Source organism: Limanda limanda, chromosome 15, assembly GCF_963576545.1.
Source record: "Limanda limanda chromosome 15, fLimLim1.1, whole genome shotgun sequence".
In the NCBI taxonomy this organism is placed as follows: domain Eukaryota; kingdom Metazoa; phylum Chordata; class Actinopteri; order Pleuronectiformes; family Pleuronectidae; genus Limanda; species Limanda limanda.
In genome coordinates, this window is record NC_083650.1 from 22697923 (window position 1) to 22715710 (window position 17788).

General features: G+C 39.8%; 1 protein-coding gene across 1 annotated transcript; it reads left to right on the forward strand.

Moving 5' to 3' along the window:
- Positions 1–6907: 6907 nt before the first annotated feature.
- Positions 6908–11718, forward strand: LOC133020399 (3-hydroxyanthranilate 3,4-dioxygenase-like). Its single transcript, XM_061086933.1, has 10 exons — positions 6908–7134; positions 7339–7417; positions 8191–8274; positions 8397–8503; positions 8688–8777; positions 8867–8910; positions 9016–9161; positions 10658–10726; positions 10835–10917; positions 11002–11718. The coding sequence occupies exons 1-10, from the start codon at positions 7046–7048 to the stop codon at positions 11072–11074; spliced, it is 864 nt and encodes a 287-aa protein (XP_060942916.1). The 5' UTR covers positions 6908–7045; the 3' UTR covers positions 11075–11718.
- The last annotated feature ends 6070 nt before the right edge of the window (positions 11719–17788 follow it).

Genomic DNA, 17788 nt, shown 5'->3' on the forward strand with positions numbered 1-17788 from the left:
GTCACAGGCTGAAGTTGTGAACTCAGGGAGAGACCCAGGAAGCAAAACCTGGACCAGCTAAGAAAAATGTGCTTGTGTGTGTGTATGTGAGTGTGCATGCGTGCATTTGTGCGTGTTTGTCCACTACCAATTATATTATTGATCCCACAGTGGCAACTTGAATGTTATCTTTTGAGCACACAGTAATTTTGTAAATATATGCATCGATGTGTGCAGAGTTGGCATCGTCTGTATCACAGAAGCTCTTTATAATGCTGTATGTTTCATGTTGTGGGCCGACTGGGGAGTTATCAGTGAACAACAGTTGCTGGGTGTGTCACAGAAGCTGCTCAAAAATATACACTGACAAATCTGACTCTTACATTCCGACAGAACACAATTAAACATGTACATTATATGTAGGTTTTAGCCACACTCGCAGTATCAATGGCTCAATGGATAGCTGGCGGGCTCTGTGTACACTACTCAATAGATAACGATGAGGTTTTGTACAGAAATATTTTCAGTATCTTTTTAAATGATTGATGCATTCAATTAGAATCTGAATCTAACTTCAGTTTGTCCTAAATGTATAAATGTTATAATAATAGCATGCTAAGGCATTGAATATTAATATTATGGGATTGTGGTGAACATTTCATGTCATTGCAGTATGAGCTCACTCTTCAGCTGTGTACCTCCTTACAGCTGCTAGCAAGACTGCAGACCAATATTATTGTTACAATGTGCTTGTGTAAAACATTTTCCGATGTTGGTAAAGTCCATTTTTAAATAAAAGGAAAATATTTTTTATTAAGCAAGTTTATTATAGCATTTATCTTCATATCTTAATACAGTAATACGGTGTATACCCTGTATGCACCACCACTAAACCTTCAGTCTATACTGCATACACACACTGTATTAATATGGACACAGAGTTTCATATATGTACAGCATACAGTGTCATAAAGTCTGTGAGAGCAGATGTCAATCCTATCATGGCGGCACTTCTGGGTTCTCTGTTTACTTAATCTTAACGCTAATAAAACGGTTAGATTAATGGTGGACCTCTGGATCAGAGTCCAGTGTTTCTAGCAAACACACCTTCAGGGAGGTGAAGGGGCGACTACGCCACTGTGTGGGAGTCACTGACCATAAAGTTATCGAGCTTCCAAAGGTTAGCCTCCTCGTGGTGAACTGGACTGACTCTGTGTTTACGTGCGTTCATTGTTGTGTAATGAGCAGCTGGAAAAGAAAAGTTTGGGCAGGGAAATGACCCCAATCTATCTGAAAATAAAAAAGAGCTGCTTCCCCTGGTGCTCTCAACAAGCCGGTCACTGTCGGTCATGCCTCAGCATGGTATGTTGAACTGAACCAAAATTGTATTTCTATTACGTAGTGGAGGGAGAAGATGAGTAAAGGACTTGACCATGAAGTTGGAATAAGTTTGTTGGAGAGATAAAAAGGCAAGATGATATGATATGATATGATATGATATGATATGAGAGGAGATGGTTTGGGTTTTCAAGTTCCTGTATTGGACCATTGCAGAGAAAACAGAAGTCGCTCTAAAGCGTCACTCAAAAGCAAAAAAGTTAAACAAATATCGGCAAAACAAAAAAAACAATTAATCATAACATTTCTCTTATCAAAAATGAATTACCAGCTCTCCACCGCCCCCCAATGAACATAAAATAAAATACCCCTAATAGTCCATCTATGACTCAAGGCCTGAATATTGTCCACAGTCTTGTAATAAGAGTATTCCACTCTGAATCGGGTCCCTTAAGAACTGGAGCCAGGAAAAGACTGGCTCCACACTATTACACACAGGCACCCTAAGCTTTGTTCCTGAGTGTCAGCCAGATGGCCAACTTGACTGATCTGGTTCACAATTGTGTGTACAACCTTGTTTTTGGTGCAGTATGTTGGGCCAGTTATAAACAGATCAAAAGAAAAAAACTCTCCAAGACCATGAAACCACCTTTTTAGAAGCTAAAAAAGCCTGAAAGCCGGGGACACTGAACTACCAAGTGTCTAAGACTGATGGCAGCAAATGATCCTCAAACAGCTATGTGTGATGTGATGAGTGATGTCAGCAACACGTTGAGGCTCTGAAAACCTGCAACTGAGGCGGCAACCATTTCCATTTAGACAACCAAGCACACACCTTCTCCTTAATTCCCTCCCAGGTCTTTTTTTCTCAAACTCCTCTGATCATAGAAACACCCCCAACACCTTTAGTCCATGTTTGCCCCACGGAAAATGTTATATCCAATTTACCCTTGAAGAAGAAGCCCTCTGATATAGACACAAGGTATCCTGCAGACGGCCAACATCAGCTTGATCATTGATAAAGATGTTCACCTTGTCAGCATTAGCTGAGGGAACAATAGGACGGAAAAGACTGGAGGACCTGGTACTGACAGACCACGGAGCAGCCAGGTCTCTTTTCTTGGGCAGTAGGGCAGTAGGCTCCCTGTTTCATGCTCACTGACATGAAACAGGGAGAAATCCTGTGTTCAAATAATCCAACAACACCTAATGTAAATCCCAACCAATGATGCTCCAAAATTGCTGATAGAAATCCGTGGATAGGCCATCAATTGAGGATTGCAGGGTCTGGTGTCATCTGCTTCACTGCAACGGTTAACTCCAGAATCCGCTCACAGTCCCGACCAGCCCTCTCCTCAAAGAGCTCCTCAAGGGTCTCCATGCTGGTTTGTTCCACCCCAAAGAGGGCAGCATAGAAATCCATAACATGGCTCTTCATCTCCCTCTGGTCATTGGTCACTCTGCCTCCCATGAGCTCCAGGCAAGTCATCTGCTTCCTGTGCCACTGATCTCTCCAGGTTGAAGAAATAAGAGCAGGGAGCATCTGTGTCCCTCAACTGGAGGAAATAAATCCTGACCAGAGTTCCCTTAACCCATTCCTGCAGAAAGGAACTTAGCTCTGTAAAACCAATCAGGCTTTATTGTACTGTGTGCTAGTGTGGAACTGAGATTCTGGGAAATGTAGATTCTGTCTAGTCTGGCTGCGCTCACTTTTATTGCTCGCTCTAACCCACGTGTATTGTGTTGTGTTTAGTCCTCCATTTGTCCAAAGGGTCCAGGTGTAGGTTTCCTCCCTAACAATTAACCACCGCCCGTTCACTACTTCTGCACAGGATATAATGGATGTGTTGGTTGTTGTTCTGAACAGGACAGCTACCCCTGCACTAAGATAAGAGCCATGGCTAAGGGCACAAGGCATTTCTTCTCATCCAGCTGATCGAAACCGACCTGTCTCTTCAAAACGGCCACAGATCAAATACATTTATCACTGTCTTTAAAGTATTCATCCACTTTAAAAGACTTCCTGAAAGTTTCATCTAGAAAGCTGTTAATTTCTTGTAATGTGCAAAGCGGAGTGTTTCTAACAGGGGTTCCAGCAGATAGATAGATAGATAGATAGATAGATAGATAGATAGATAGATAGATAGATAGATAGATAGATAGATAGATAGATAGATAGATAGATAGATAGATAGATAGATAGATAGATAGATAGATAGATAGATAGATAGATAGATAGATAGATAGATAGATAGATAGATAGATAGATAGATAGATAGATAGATAGATAGATAGATAGATAGATAGATAGATAGATAGATAGATAGATAGATAGATAGATAGATAGATAGATAGATAGATAGATAGATAGATAGATAGATAGATAGATAGATAGATAGATAGATAGATAGATAGATAGATAGATAGATAGATAGGTTCAGCACTTTTTTACACTGATACAACAGAAACTTCTATCTCATTTCCTTAAGTAGGTTACTGAAAGAGCAAAATTAAAACATATCACCAATAATTTATATTGTGTGAAAAACCAGTGAAAAATATAATTTTAACAAGATATTCTCTACAGTAAAAACTCCATAGTAGTCCAGCTCCTCCGTCAACAGGGGGCAGTATCTCTCCATGCCTCCAAAGTTCAACAGATAGAAACAGACAGAAAAAAACGCTCATATACTTATAGTAACTTACAGGATATTTTGAATGTCCGTACCATGCAGTAATTATTTACAATTAAATCAATTCAACAATGAAAAAGTCTGTTAAAAAATTTAAATATAAATCTAAATAATATTATTTATTGTAATATTAATTTAATATTTTCCTGCCCTTCATTTATTCTATTAAATTTATTTTCCATTAGTATAACATATTGTTGAATTCTTCTTACAAACTATACATGGTTCAAAGCTCCTGGGAGGAATGCAACATTTTTATTTCATGCAAGTGATTAGAACATGACTCAGTTTATAGCGTTAAGATTTATATTTCTGCTACTAGGGATCAGTGTTGTCCACTGTTTGGATGTGCAGGTCCTCCCCCCTGATGCAGATGTGACTGCTTGAATATGACTGACTGCAGCTACAGTTTGAATGAAAACAGTTGCTCTAGTTTAGCTCTTCCCACTTCTGCACTGTACGTACATATTGCGCATGTCTGTGTGTGTTTTCTTTTTCGTTACTTTTCCCAAATGCTGAATACATTATGTAATGGGACTGACAACATGATGTGCACATAGTGATCTTTGAAAAGATGTTTTTTTTAATGTGTGTTAATATGTGAAAATGTCTCGTTTGAAGAGTACTCAGTTATGAGGAGGAGAGTAGGAGGAAAGTTATGGAGATGTGATTATGTATGTATGCATGGATGGAAGGATGAAAAGATTTGGTTAATATTATTTGATAAAACTTTGATTCAACACACAATCACTCACACATGGGTTTCTTCAATCTTAAAGCCTGAGGTTGATGCATATTCATGACTGTCACCAGCTGAAGAACAGAGCTAATGTAGAAAACATGAGATCATTGCATCATTGCATTGTGCAAAAATCATGTGTGTGTGCTTGCTTAATTATCCATTCAAGCAAGGATTATATATGAGAGTATGAGATGGAAAAAATTCACCATAACTATTATCTTACATAATCTTCTTTTCATTCTGCCATTGACGCCTTTTTCCCTTGTCCCCCCCATAGCTGATTTATATCCCCTCACTTAATAACCATCAATTGTAAACCAGTCTCAAGATAAGTTTATATCTGTTATATAAATGTGAAAGTGCAGTAAAAATAAAATGGTCCGTTCAACTATTATTGTAAAAGAAACCATTAACGCGATGGTAATGATGTGATAGAGGAATTTGAATGCAGTAAAAGTAGTTTAGTATTTTGTCCTTACTCTTGTTGAGGGTTAAGGACAGAGGATGTCTCACAATGTTAAAGCCCTAAGAAACAAATTGTGATTTGTGAATATGGGCTATCCAAATATAATTTGATTGATTGATTGATTGATTGAATGCAGAGAAAATTAGAAAAAAATGTTCAAGCTAAATGCTTATCAAAAATCTCTTGAACTCAAGACTCTTGAATATTTTCAAACTGTTGTCAGCTCTGGCAAGATTTTCTAGGATTATCAACCCTAGCTGTATCAGGCCAAAATACCAAAACCAGTTTCCTTCATGTGCCTTCATTTTGCCAAATCTTGTTTGTCTCATATTCAAACAATGTCTCGAAAAGATTGTTGCCTCCCGTAAAATGTAATATGACATACAACCCCATGCACGCTGTACTGACATCAACCGACCAGCGTTCATAGACTGCTAATAAGTACTAATGGTTATATTGTAATATTCATATTAACGTTTGGGACCTTTGGGGCACTGTAGTTAGGCGGGTGTCCACTAAAAAGGTTGGGGGTTTGAATCCCGGCTCCTCCATCCTGCGTGCTAAAATGTCCTTGGGTAAGACACAGAACCCCAACTTGCTGCTGTGTGAGAAAGTGTGGCACATAGATACAGTGTTTCAAATGTGTGTGAATGGGTGAAGGTCAAAACTGTTCTGTACTGTGGTCATCCAGACTAGAGAAGCTGCTTTATGAACACAGACCATTTATTCAGGATTCTCTACTTATAGTTATATCCAATTCTCCATATTAAACAGCGTCCCCTGCTGGACAGTTTGAATCATTACACTTGATGTATATTGTTCAGATCAGTGAACAATGTTAAAAGTATGAAGGCTAACCTAACTATTCTTTATTCATCTTAGTGTTGACGCCTTAATATTAGTCTGCTGTTTTTGTCACACAGGGATCTGCGAGTCAAAATAATGCACTCGCCTTCCCAAGAGAGACTTGCTGTTAATGCACAGTGTCTGTATTTTGCTGGTTTGACTCCATGAGAGGTTGTGTGGGAATTTAAAATTTGAGCTTCTCTGTGTGGGTCTGTGAAGATGTTTATGGAACTGAACTCTAAACAAATGAAAGGAGGGTGGGGGCTGGAGCAGTTTAGGCCAGAAATATGGCCTACACACAAATGATTTATAATAACCTTTGCTGCTTAGTGTTAGTCTTGAAGTGAACTAGAATGTGTGTGAGTCACAACGCTGGTCAGTCTAGCGCCTGCCTTGATAAGAGGTCTGATAAGAGCCACTGTCTGTGGTGAGACTGTGAATTTAGGGGCATACACTATACTGTACTTTAACTTGTTCTCATACTTAACTTTTTATATGAAACCATATCTCCCTTAGCTTCTTTCAACATCACACAGAGTTCAAGATGCCCCTGGTTCTGGGGTACAGACAGGGTATCATTGTTTTGGTTTAGAGGATCCGAGTGTTTACACAAACAGAACATACAGCTGACCACAAGGCGTCAGCTGTGTCAAGGCTTGTCATGAAGTGAACATTTTGCCCAGCAACTATCAGAGGAGGAGTACGGCTACTCGTCATATCCTTATTCCAATGCCAAGAGGTTGGACTACGCCTGCGCACCATCGAGGAAGAACCAAGGATGACTTCCCCTCGTTATTGACCAATCCTGTTCTACCTACTGTTATAAAATATTACAACCAGCTTCTGTCCTCCCCACTGGCTCTACAGCCACTTCTGTATTTTGGACTTTCAGTGTCAGTCACATTGTTTGAACTAGATAGAGGAGGAGAGACTGGCCAGAGACCCCTGACACAACAGCACAAAGCCGATCACTTTAACAAAATGAGTAACAGTCCTCTTCTTGTGAATGTGGAAAACTGGATTGCAGAGAACCAGAATGCTTTTCTGCCGCCAGTGTGCAACAAGCTCATGTGAGTAAAAACCTTCAATGTTTTTATAGTAGCCACATGGTTACATGTGTGTGTGTGAGTTCCTCTTTGCAACAACTTGATAAGTCATGTGATGAGCACGCTGCATTTTATTTGACACAATAAGTGCTGCTCTGACAAATCAACCATAAACTTCCACTGATTATTTGAGGACATGTGAGTAAATGATTGTCTTTAATTCCTCAGGCACTTTCTTCAGCTGAATATCATGTTTGTCGGAGGTCCAAACAGCAGGAAGGATTATCACATAGAAGAAGGGGAGGAGGTGAGAGGACAGGACTGATATATTCTATAAGAGGTCTTCATTCCTCTACAGATAAGTGTGTCTGCAGCAGTGTTGATGCCTCCTGATTTAAACCAATAAAACTACACTCTGATTTTTCAATGCAAACTCTGAGTTTATTGATATATATATATTTCATTAGGTCATCATTTTGTGTTTAGATTTCTAAAACACAGTCTTTAATTTAAGTTGATATGGTGATTGATTACCAAATTAAAGTTAAGGCATTTAACTAGGCAGCTACATGCTATGAGAGCAATGTCCAATGAACAATCACATCCTAAGAAAAAATTAAAGTTTAAAATGTTCCTATTCAATCTCAGCTGTTGGCTGATAACTGATACCCAAGATGCTACAAACAGAGGTGTTGACATATTAGGTATAGTAACTAACATTTGCTGACCACTGTGGAAGAACTGGTTTGGCTGTTTAGAGGTTGACATTTTTAGTTGAGCATAACAAAGGGGGGACTGTCTGTGGCTCAGGGGGTAGAGCGGTTGGGCGAACAGCACAAATTACCGCACTGTGTGTGTGTTTCCTCTGTCTCATTGAAGTTGTTTTTGAAATGCAAAGTTTAACTAGAGTCGGTTTTTCTTTGCACCCTTGTTCTCTTTTCCAATTTTTTGTATGGCTTCTCCGCATCTTACCTTGACCTTGGGATGTATTTAACTGGGGTCAAAGAATAGTGGTTATAGGGAAGACAATTTTAATTCAGTGCCATTCTTCTTTTGTCTTTGGCTCCGTGTTTGAAATAGTTGTTCTACCAGCTGAAGGGAGACATGTGTCTGAAAGTGATTGAAAACGGCAAACACAAGGATGTGCACATCAGAGAGGGAGAGGTGAGCTCTAATGTTTCTTTTGGGTTCAGGATTTTATTGTAATAAAAACAAACTTTGGTCACTTTTACAAACCAAAATGTATGTAATTAAATCACTGTAATTCATTCTTTTCTCATCTGTAGATGTTCCTGCTGCCGGCTCGGATACCCCACTCCCCACAGAGACAGGCCAACACTGTGGGGCTGGTGGTGGAGAGGAGACGACTGCTGAATGAGACTGACTGCCTGAGGTTCTCTTCTCTTCTCTTCTCTTCTCTTCTCTTCTCTTCTCTTCTCTTCTCTTCTCTTCTCTTCTCTTCTCTTCTCTTCTCTTCTCTTCTCTTCTCTTCTCTTCTCTTCTCTTCTCTTCTCTTCTCTTCTCTTCTCTTCTCTTCTCATCTCTCCTCCTCTTTGACTGTGTGTTGCTGTTTTCAGGTACCATGTGGACAACACCACTGACATCCTGTTTGAGAAATGGTTTCACTGTCAGAATCTTGGAACCCAACTGGTGCCAATAATTAAAGAGTAAAGACATCCTTCATCATTCACGCTCACAAACCATCAGATCACTTTGACATGTTTGATTACAGTTGTTGTTAACTTTTTATTTGCAGATTCTTTTCAACAAAGCAGTGCAAAACAGGAAAACCTGATCCGGGTATGTTGAGTTTAAGTTTCTTTGGATTCTTGTTATTTTGAACAAGGTAACGAGATTTCTAGTCTGATCGCTTTAAAGTGTGTACTGGTGTTGTGTGATGAACAGATGAAGTCTTCAGGACGCCTCCCTTCCAGATGAACACCATGAGCGTGATGTCGCCTTTCTGCTTCAAAGACTGGCTGGACAAGCAGAGGCCGTCGCTGGCCAGTGGCAGGCCCGTCGACATGTTCGGAGCTCAGTTTGAGACAGAGGTAATGTTTTCAACCTAAAATTATTTTTTAGTACTAACTAATTTTTAGACCATTTCCCCTAACCCTAGTATTGTTTTGGGAGTGTTTAACATTCAAGATTAATGAAATAAAAGATGTAGTTAGTGTTTATTTTTTTTATATTTGTATTTCTCTCAAGGTAAGATATAAATATGTGCAGTAGAAAAAAGCATATTGCCAAAAGTAGCAAAACTTTTAAACAAGATATAGCCCTAACTGAATCTTAAATAAAACTATGGAATCAGCTCATCTTTGAGTCCAAGTGAGTGTCTGTACTAAATTTGAAGTCATTTCTTCATGCTGATTTTAGTAGATTAGGTTCAAGACACACATAAACACATAAACATAATTTGTGAGGCCACTGTAACCTCAAACTAATCAGTTCATTTTTTTAGTCCAAATAATGGTTTGTGGTTTTGTAAAAGAGGGGAGTGGATTTTTTATTCTAACCCCATTGTTATTGGATAAAACAGCAGTTCTTCTCTATACCAGCAGTAATAACTCCATAGCAGTATTTCACAGTTGGGCACCAGATTTGTCAAAGGCTTAGGGTTAGGTAAACTTGCCCCTTGTCTGGGCAACTTGCCACTTGTCAGGACAAGTTTACCTATTTACCAACATGAGCAAAGGGCAAAGGTATTTCTAAAAAACAGCAATAACATTGTGGTCAGTCCAAAGGGTTGAGCTGTGAGGCTCAGCAGTGGGCTAGCATTGAACCTGTCTCCTATTGTGTTGCTAGACGATATAATGGATGACAGGTCCCTCATTATTCCAAGATATGTGCCCCAAGCATAACAATATATTTTAACTATGCTTTTCAGTAATCCCTCCAGATTTTTGAGAACCTTTTCATCATTTTACTGTAGTCCTGCAGCATTAAATGTGTGAATGTGAAATACATTATATAATTTTTGTTGGTTTACACAATGTCAGTGCTCTAACATAATCTCAAACTTCAGCTATGACTTGTTGTATTAAGTACAGTATTTAAAAATCAAATGTGTTGCTCCTTTCCTTTAGAGATGGCCACTTGTCACTCCCTTTCCTCCACTAAGAGCCAGTATTGCATAAGTTACCAGTTATTGGTGCCTGAAGCATACAAGGAAATAAAACTGTGTAATCTATTGTCATGCTTGACCTTACATTTACCCAGAAACACTTTGTCAAAAAGTAAAAATCATGTAAAGTCTATATGGTGTTTACACAGTCTATTTTGTATTCACGTGCCAGTTATTTTATACATACATATAAGTTGCTATGGTTTTGTTGGGAACGTCTACCTACCCTTTACTGACAGAATGCACCTTTTTTCACTTTTTACTGAAACCCGTAAACTATATTCAACTGCTTGTGGAAATCCCCTGTGACTGTAGAGCATGATATATGAACATATGCAACAGAGGGTTTCATCGTAAATATAGAAACATTTAAGAACTTGAAGGGAACTCGAATAACTCTCTTACTTATGACCCAAACAGGTGATGGTGTTTGGACCTGGTCTGACAGAGACAACAGTACCACAGAGTGACGTGTGGATTTGGCAGATGGTACGTTTTCTAAATGTTCACTTGCTTTGTAAGAGGGATGTATCACTATGAAATCTCAACCTTTTCTAACTTTTTCTTTCCTTCCTTCACCTTCTCTCCGTGTCTCAGGAAGGATCCTCTAAAGTGACCATGAATGACCAGGAGTCAACTCTTTCCGCAGGAGACAGTTTCATTATTCCTGAACAGAGCCAGTGAGTCTGCATTAACAATTATGGCAAACCTAGGTTCCATGATACTTGATATATGAAAACTTGAAATGGCTTCTTCTTCTGTAGGTACCAGTGGCAGAGAGAGAACGGGACTGTTGCCCTGTTTGTGGTTCAAAACCCTGAGCGGAAGAGACCATGACCTGCCAATTCACAAAACACCCATTACACATGAGACTTCACATGAGGAGAGCAAAACCCTCATTCATTATAAATACATGTGATTGGAAATGGACAACTAGATCTTTCAGTGTAAGTGCAGTAATGAAAAGTAGATTGTGTAACTTCATGTTCAACCATGTAAATTGTCATGTAAATTATTGAATCTAACTGTCCTCTACAATAAAATGTGACAGACCCTTCTGTCCTGACATAGCTTTGCTCAAAGTTCAGTTGGATTGACCTGAAAAACATCATTTTATAAATTCTACTTAATGTTTGCGTCTGCCTGATATCAGGCAATGCTAGTTAGTTTGAAGCTAAACGTCCTTGTGATAATTTGATGTTCTGCCAGTGTCTATACACTCAGGAGAGAGGGGGGCATTTTGCCCATCCTCTGAGCAATGTCTGAGCACTGGACACGTCCTGCCTGCATGATATTGAAGGATGACGTGCGTAAAAGCTGGCACATCCCACCCGCCATTTGTCAGATCCTTGATAACTGCAGTGGTGCTGAGGATTCTGCCCCGCTTGGCCAAGTGTTTGCTTAGTAACTCTGTTTGTGTTCAAATCTATTCTCTGTAAATTGTTTTTCTACCATTAATTAAATACTTTGATATCGTTTAATTGATCACTCAGTCTGATGGTTTATGTCCTCACCAGGGAATTAAATACGAATTCCCACCACATAAATCATGCATTCATGTGTGTTATATGAACCTTGACCAGTCTGAGAGTTAATGGTCACAAGAAGTTATTGCAACTGAAACATTGTTGCGGTTCAAAGGTTTTAAAACCCCTCAGTTTTTGTTATATTCTCTTATATACATTGACATAGTTCATTTTCTCAGTGTACAGAAGCAATAGAACAAATAAACAGATTGTAATTTAAATAAAAAATGTGATAAAAAAAGCATATTCCAACATGTGTTGCACTTGTAGTTTGATTTGCTTTCACCGTAAGTCTAGTTCTTCCTAAAGCAGCTCCATGAGGTCCATGCCTGGACACTGAGCTGCAGTTCATTCTGTGAAACTTCCATCTGTTTGTCTTCTAATGTTTTCTGTCAGTATGTTGCTGTAGAATGAAGCTCTGACCAACTAGAAATAAACAACACCACTTCTTGTGTTGTGCTAATAATACATCACACAGCTTATTGACACAAGCAGAATTTTTACTTTGCATTTACTATCAAAGCTTGATCATCTTGAAATCTGTAAATTAACCTTTTAATTTGATCCCTGAAATGCTCAGCTTTCAGGATATGTACATAATTTTCCGTTCACCTATTTTCTTCAACCACGGGCAGTTTAAACTGGAGTTTAGCGTTATCAGTTAAAATGGGAAAATAATATTTTGGGTGTTCCTAAACCTTTTGACCAGTGGTGTGATGTAATTATATTAACCTTTAATGAAATTGTTGTACGTAACTTTATATTGACATCTTTATTGTTCAGAGAAAACAATGGTAAACCTTTCCATAGATTTGGCATGACGTCATATTCACTGTGGCAACTTAGCTACTTTTCTTTCCACTGATAAAAGTGTCCTCCTGGCACTGTGATGCTCTTTTAAGTGGGATGGTAGAAATATGATCTTTTCAGTATCAAACACGCACCCCCTCTAAAATTAATAGCTGCATTTTAGACTTTTACAATTGAATATCTGAGATAGATTGGCCTCAGTTCTAAATAGTGGGAAGAAGTGGTCTATGCCTCCGACCAGAAGCAGCATCCATATGCTTTCTTCTCTCCCCTGCCAAGAAAAATTATGATGTGGGGAACCGGGAGCTGCTAGCGGTCGTTCTGGCCTTGCAGGAATGGAGGCACTGGCTTGAGGGCTCCACTCACCCATTTATAGTCTGGTCGGATCCTAAGAACCTTTCTTACCTTCGCACTGCTTGCAGGCTTAACTTGCGCCAGGCTTGGTGGGCTTTGTTCCTTGGTCGGTTCAACTTTACTCTCCCCTACCGACCGGGCTCAAGGACCATAAAGCCAGATGCCCTGTCACGTCAGTTTTCATACATAGAGTTTCATATATGTGCAGCATACAGTGTCATAAAGTATCTGTGAGAGCAGATGTCAATCCTATCATGGCGGCACTTCTGGGTTCTGTGTTTACTTAATCTTAACGCTAATAAAACAGTGAGATTAATGGTGGACCTGTAGATCAGAGTCCAGTGTTTCTAGCAAACTGTGTGGGAGTCACTGACAATAAAGTTAGCCTCCTCATGGTGAACTGGACTGACTCTGTGTGTACGTGCATTCATTGTTGTGTAATGAGCGATTGGCAAAGAAAAGTTTGGGTAGGGACATGACCCCAATCTATCTGAGAAAAAAAGAGCTGCTTCCCCTGGTGCTCTCAACAAGCCGGTCACTGTCGGTCATGCCTCAGCATGGTATGTTGAACTGAACGCACCAAAATTGTAATTCTATTACGTAGTGGAGGGAGAAGAGGAGTGAATGACTTGACCGTAAAGTTGGAATAAGTTTGTTAAATACTAATAAAAAGGCAAGATACTATGATATGATATGATATGATATGATATGAGAGGAGATGGTTTGGGTTTTCAAGTTCCTTTATGGACTATTGCAGAGAAAACAGAAGTCTCTCTAAAGCATCACTCAAAAGCAAAAAAGTTAAACAAATATAAGCAAAACAACAAAACCAATTAATCATAAGATTTCTCTTATCAAAAATGTTTTACCAGCTCTCCACTGCCCCCCACTGAACATAAAATGAAATACACCTAATAGTCCATCTGTTACTAAAGGCCTGTATATTGTCCACAGAATCGGGTCCCTTCAGAACTGGAGCCAGGAAAAGACTGGCTCCACACTATTACACACAGGCACCCTAAGCTTTGTTCCTGAGTGTCAGCCAGATGGCCGACTTGACTGATCTGGATAAAAAGTTCACAATTGTATGTACAACCTTCTTTTTGGTGCAGTATGTTGGGCCAATTATAAACAGAGCAAAAGAAAAAATTCTCCAAGACCATGAAATCACCTTTTTAGATGCTAAAAAAGCCTGAAAGCTGGGACACTGAACTAATCAGTGAAACCAACTTGCTCTGCTCATAAAAGAGCTGCTTGTCATCTCCCTGTCGCCCAATTCAATCTCAGCAACAGTCTAGCAGTGTCCATGCAGCAGGTACCACATCCATGGAGAAGTTCCTGTGCAGTCTGGAGTCTCAACGACGCAATGTTAGACTGGATGTCAATCGGACCCTGCACTCCTTCTGCCACTGGAAGGTAGAGAGCAGAGTTATTGGAAGCCACAACTCTTTAAGACAACTGAGGTGGCAACCATTTCCATTTAGACAACCAAGCACACACCTTCTCCTTAATTCCCTTCCAGGTCTTTTTTCTTAAACTCCCCAAGCACCTTTAGTCCATGTTTGCCCCACGGAAAATGTTATATCCAATATACCCTTGAAGAAGAAGCCCTCTGATATAGACACAAGTTATCCTGCAGATGGCCAACATCAGCTTGATCATTGATAAAGATGTTCACCTTGTCAGCATTAGCTGAGGCAACAATAGGACGGAAAAGACTGGAGGACCTGGTACTGACAGACCACCGAGCAGCCAGGTCTCCTTTCTTGGGCAGTAGGCTCCCTATTTCATGCTCGCTGACATGAAACAGGGAGAAATCCTGTGTTCAAATAATCCAACAACACCCCTAATGTAAATCCCAACCAATGATGCTCCAAAATTGCTGATAGAAATCTGTGGATAGGCCATCAATTGAGGATTTTAGGGTCTGGTGTCATCTGCTTCACTGCAACGGTTAACTCCAGCATCAGCTCACAGTCCCGACCAGCCCTCTCCTCAAAGAGCTCCTCAAGGGTCTCCATGCTGGTTTGTTCCACCCCAAAGAGGGCAGCATAGAATCCATAACATGGCTCTTCATCTCCCTCTGGTCATTGGTCACTCTGCCTCCCATGAGCTCCAGGCAAGTCATTTGCTTCTTGTGCCACCGATCTCTCCAGTTTGAAGAAATAAGAGCAGGGAGCATCCGTGTCCCTCAACTGGAGGAAATAAATCCTGACCAGAGTTCCCTTAACCCATTCCTGCAGAAAGGAACTTAGCTCTGTAAAACCAATCAGGCTTATTGTACTGTGTGCTAGTGTGGAACTGAGATTCTGGGAAATGTAGATTCTGTTAAATCTGGCTGCGCTCACCTATTATTGCTTGCCCTAACCCATGTGTATTGTGTTGTGGTTGTTTAGTCCTCCATGTGTCCAAAGAGTCCAGGTGTGAAATCCAGAGTGCAGTTGAAATCCCCCCGAAGGATGAGCTGATCCAATTGTAATTCTGAAGTTCATTTAGGTAGCCTGATGAAAAATACTCCTTTCTGACAATTGATTTGATCCTATATGTTAATAAAGCATAACTCTCTATTTATGCTCTAATAACCAGTAGCCAACATTTGACTGCCTCTGTGACTAACAGAAAAGTAGCTTTAGCTGTTGTTCTAAAGAGGACAGACGAGCTTCCTCCTGATCTAAAGACCCAATTCCACAATGAAAATTATAGTGTTTACATTTATCAATAACATCCCGAAAAAGAAAAACATTGTCCATAATTTTCAGATCTGAGAAGCAGTAAGGCTGATTACTGTGAACAATTATCTCCAGAATGTTTTTAAGTCTATTTGCCAAGGCTTTGGAAAGCACCAAATAGTCAGTAAATAGGAGAGCCAAGGGCCTCCAGTTTTTAAGTAAGGCCAAATCTTATTTCTTCGACTGCTGGGAAATGACAGTTCGCTGACAGGAAACAGGGAGGGATCCTGTTTCTAAGGTACTCCAATAAGACAACAGGCAAGTCAGGGCCAATGATGTTCCAGAACCTCCTTAGGAAGTCACTAGAGAGACCATCGATTCCTGGTGCTCGTCCTGATTCCACCTGGTTAACAGCATCCATCAACCCTCACATTTCAGCTTTTTTTCCTGCAGCAGACGGATTTGTGCCTTGCTTAATTCCCACCAGAGCTCTAAAGAACTGAAATCAGTTTTTTTTCTTTTTGTAATGTAGTGTCCTGCAACTGTTTGTTGTTGAAACACCAGTAGGACTTAACCATTTTTCCTGGTGAAATTACTAAATCTATGCTAACCAGATGGTGATCGGTAAAACCAACAGGGCTTAAGGTCGTGTGAATAAGTCTGGATGTAAAATCTTGAGAAATGAGAATTATGTCCAGTCTGCCTGTACTCACCTTGTTATTTCTGAGCCATGAGTATTGTCTTGATTGTGGATGTTTAATCCTCCATGTGTCAATCAGATCTAGATGTGTTATGAGAGCGAGACTCTGTGATGACTGTGGATGGGGTTCACTGGACCTATCCACAGTAAAATCTACAGCACAGTTGAAGTTACCTAATGATAACTATTCAGTTCATTTTTTAGGAAATTGAAAAAGCTGACTATTTCGGTAACTTAATATATTTTAAGAAACAGAACATTGTACTGTCGGTTTCCTTCCTAACAATTAACCACCGCCTGTTCACTACTTCTGTACAGGATATAATGGATGGGTTTGTTGTTGTTCTGAACAGGACAGCTACCCCTGCACTAAGATAAGAGCCATGGCTAAGGGCATTAGGACCCCCCCCCACACCATAAACCCCAGTCTACTTCATATGTAGGTGTGGCATGTGTCTCATGAAACATGTGTTGCAAAAATAACACATTCAGGTGTTTTTTAGCAGAGACCTCAGATATTATTGCTCTCTTTTGACTGTCTCTCCCGCCATTGATGTTTAACAATCCTGTTCTTAGTCTCTTTATATAGAAATCAAAGCATAGGACAAGACAAGAAAGAGACAGAAAAAAGTACAGAAAGGAAGACTACATGTGATGCATGATCATTTTGACGTCTTCCTGGTCTTTCTTGTGGTTTTAACGTTTGCATCTTTCCTCACAGTTGTTTTTTGAGGCGGAAACATTTCTTCTCATACAGCTTATTTGAAACCGACCTGTCTCTTAAAAATGGCCAAAGATCAAATACATTTATCACTTTCTTTGAAGTATTCATCCACTTTAACAGACTTCCTGAAAGTTTCATCCAGAAAGCTGTTTTCTTGTAATGTGCAAAGAGAAGTGTTTCTAACAAGGGTTTCAGCAGTGGATCCACTGACTGACTGTGAGTCGTCCTACATTTCTTCACATAAACCTGACTGTTTGACAGACAGACAGACAGACAGACAGACAGACAGACAGACAGACAGACAGACAGACAGACAGACAGTGAGACAGACAGACAGACAGACAGACAGACAGACAGACAGACAGACAGACAGACAGACAGACAGACAGACAGACAGACAGACAGACAGACAGACAGACAGACAGACAGACAGACAGACAGACAGACAGACAGACAGACAGACAGACAGACAGACAGACAGACAGACAGACAGACAGACAGACAGACAGACAGACAGACAGACAGACAGACAGACAGACAGACAGACAGACTGATAGATAGGTTTCTCACTTTATTACACTGATACAATAGAAACGTCTATCTCATTTCCTTAAGTAGGTTATTGAAGGGTCACTAATCACCTATGGACACACCATAAATATAATATAATAAATTACACAGAGAATACATACTATTTCCATATATTTATTCCCATTCATTTACAACAGTAAAAAATATCACCGATCATTTATATTGTGTGAAAAACTG

Bases quoted from the DNA above. Each gene is read 5' to 3' on its own strand.
- LOC133020399 (XM_061086933.1), top strand. From the start codon at position 7,046: ATGAGTAACAGTCCTCTTCTTGTGAATGTGGAAAACTGGATTGCAGAG. The intron at 7,135-7,338 runs GTGAGTAAAAAC...TTAATTCCTCAG, and splicing joins CCAGTGTGCAACAAGCTCAT to GCACTTTCTTCAGCTGAATA. The intron at 10,918-11,001 runs GTGAGTCTGCAT...CTTCTTCTGTAG, and splicing joins ATTATTCCTGAACAGAGCCA to GTACCAGTGGCAGAGAGAGA.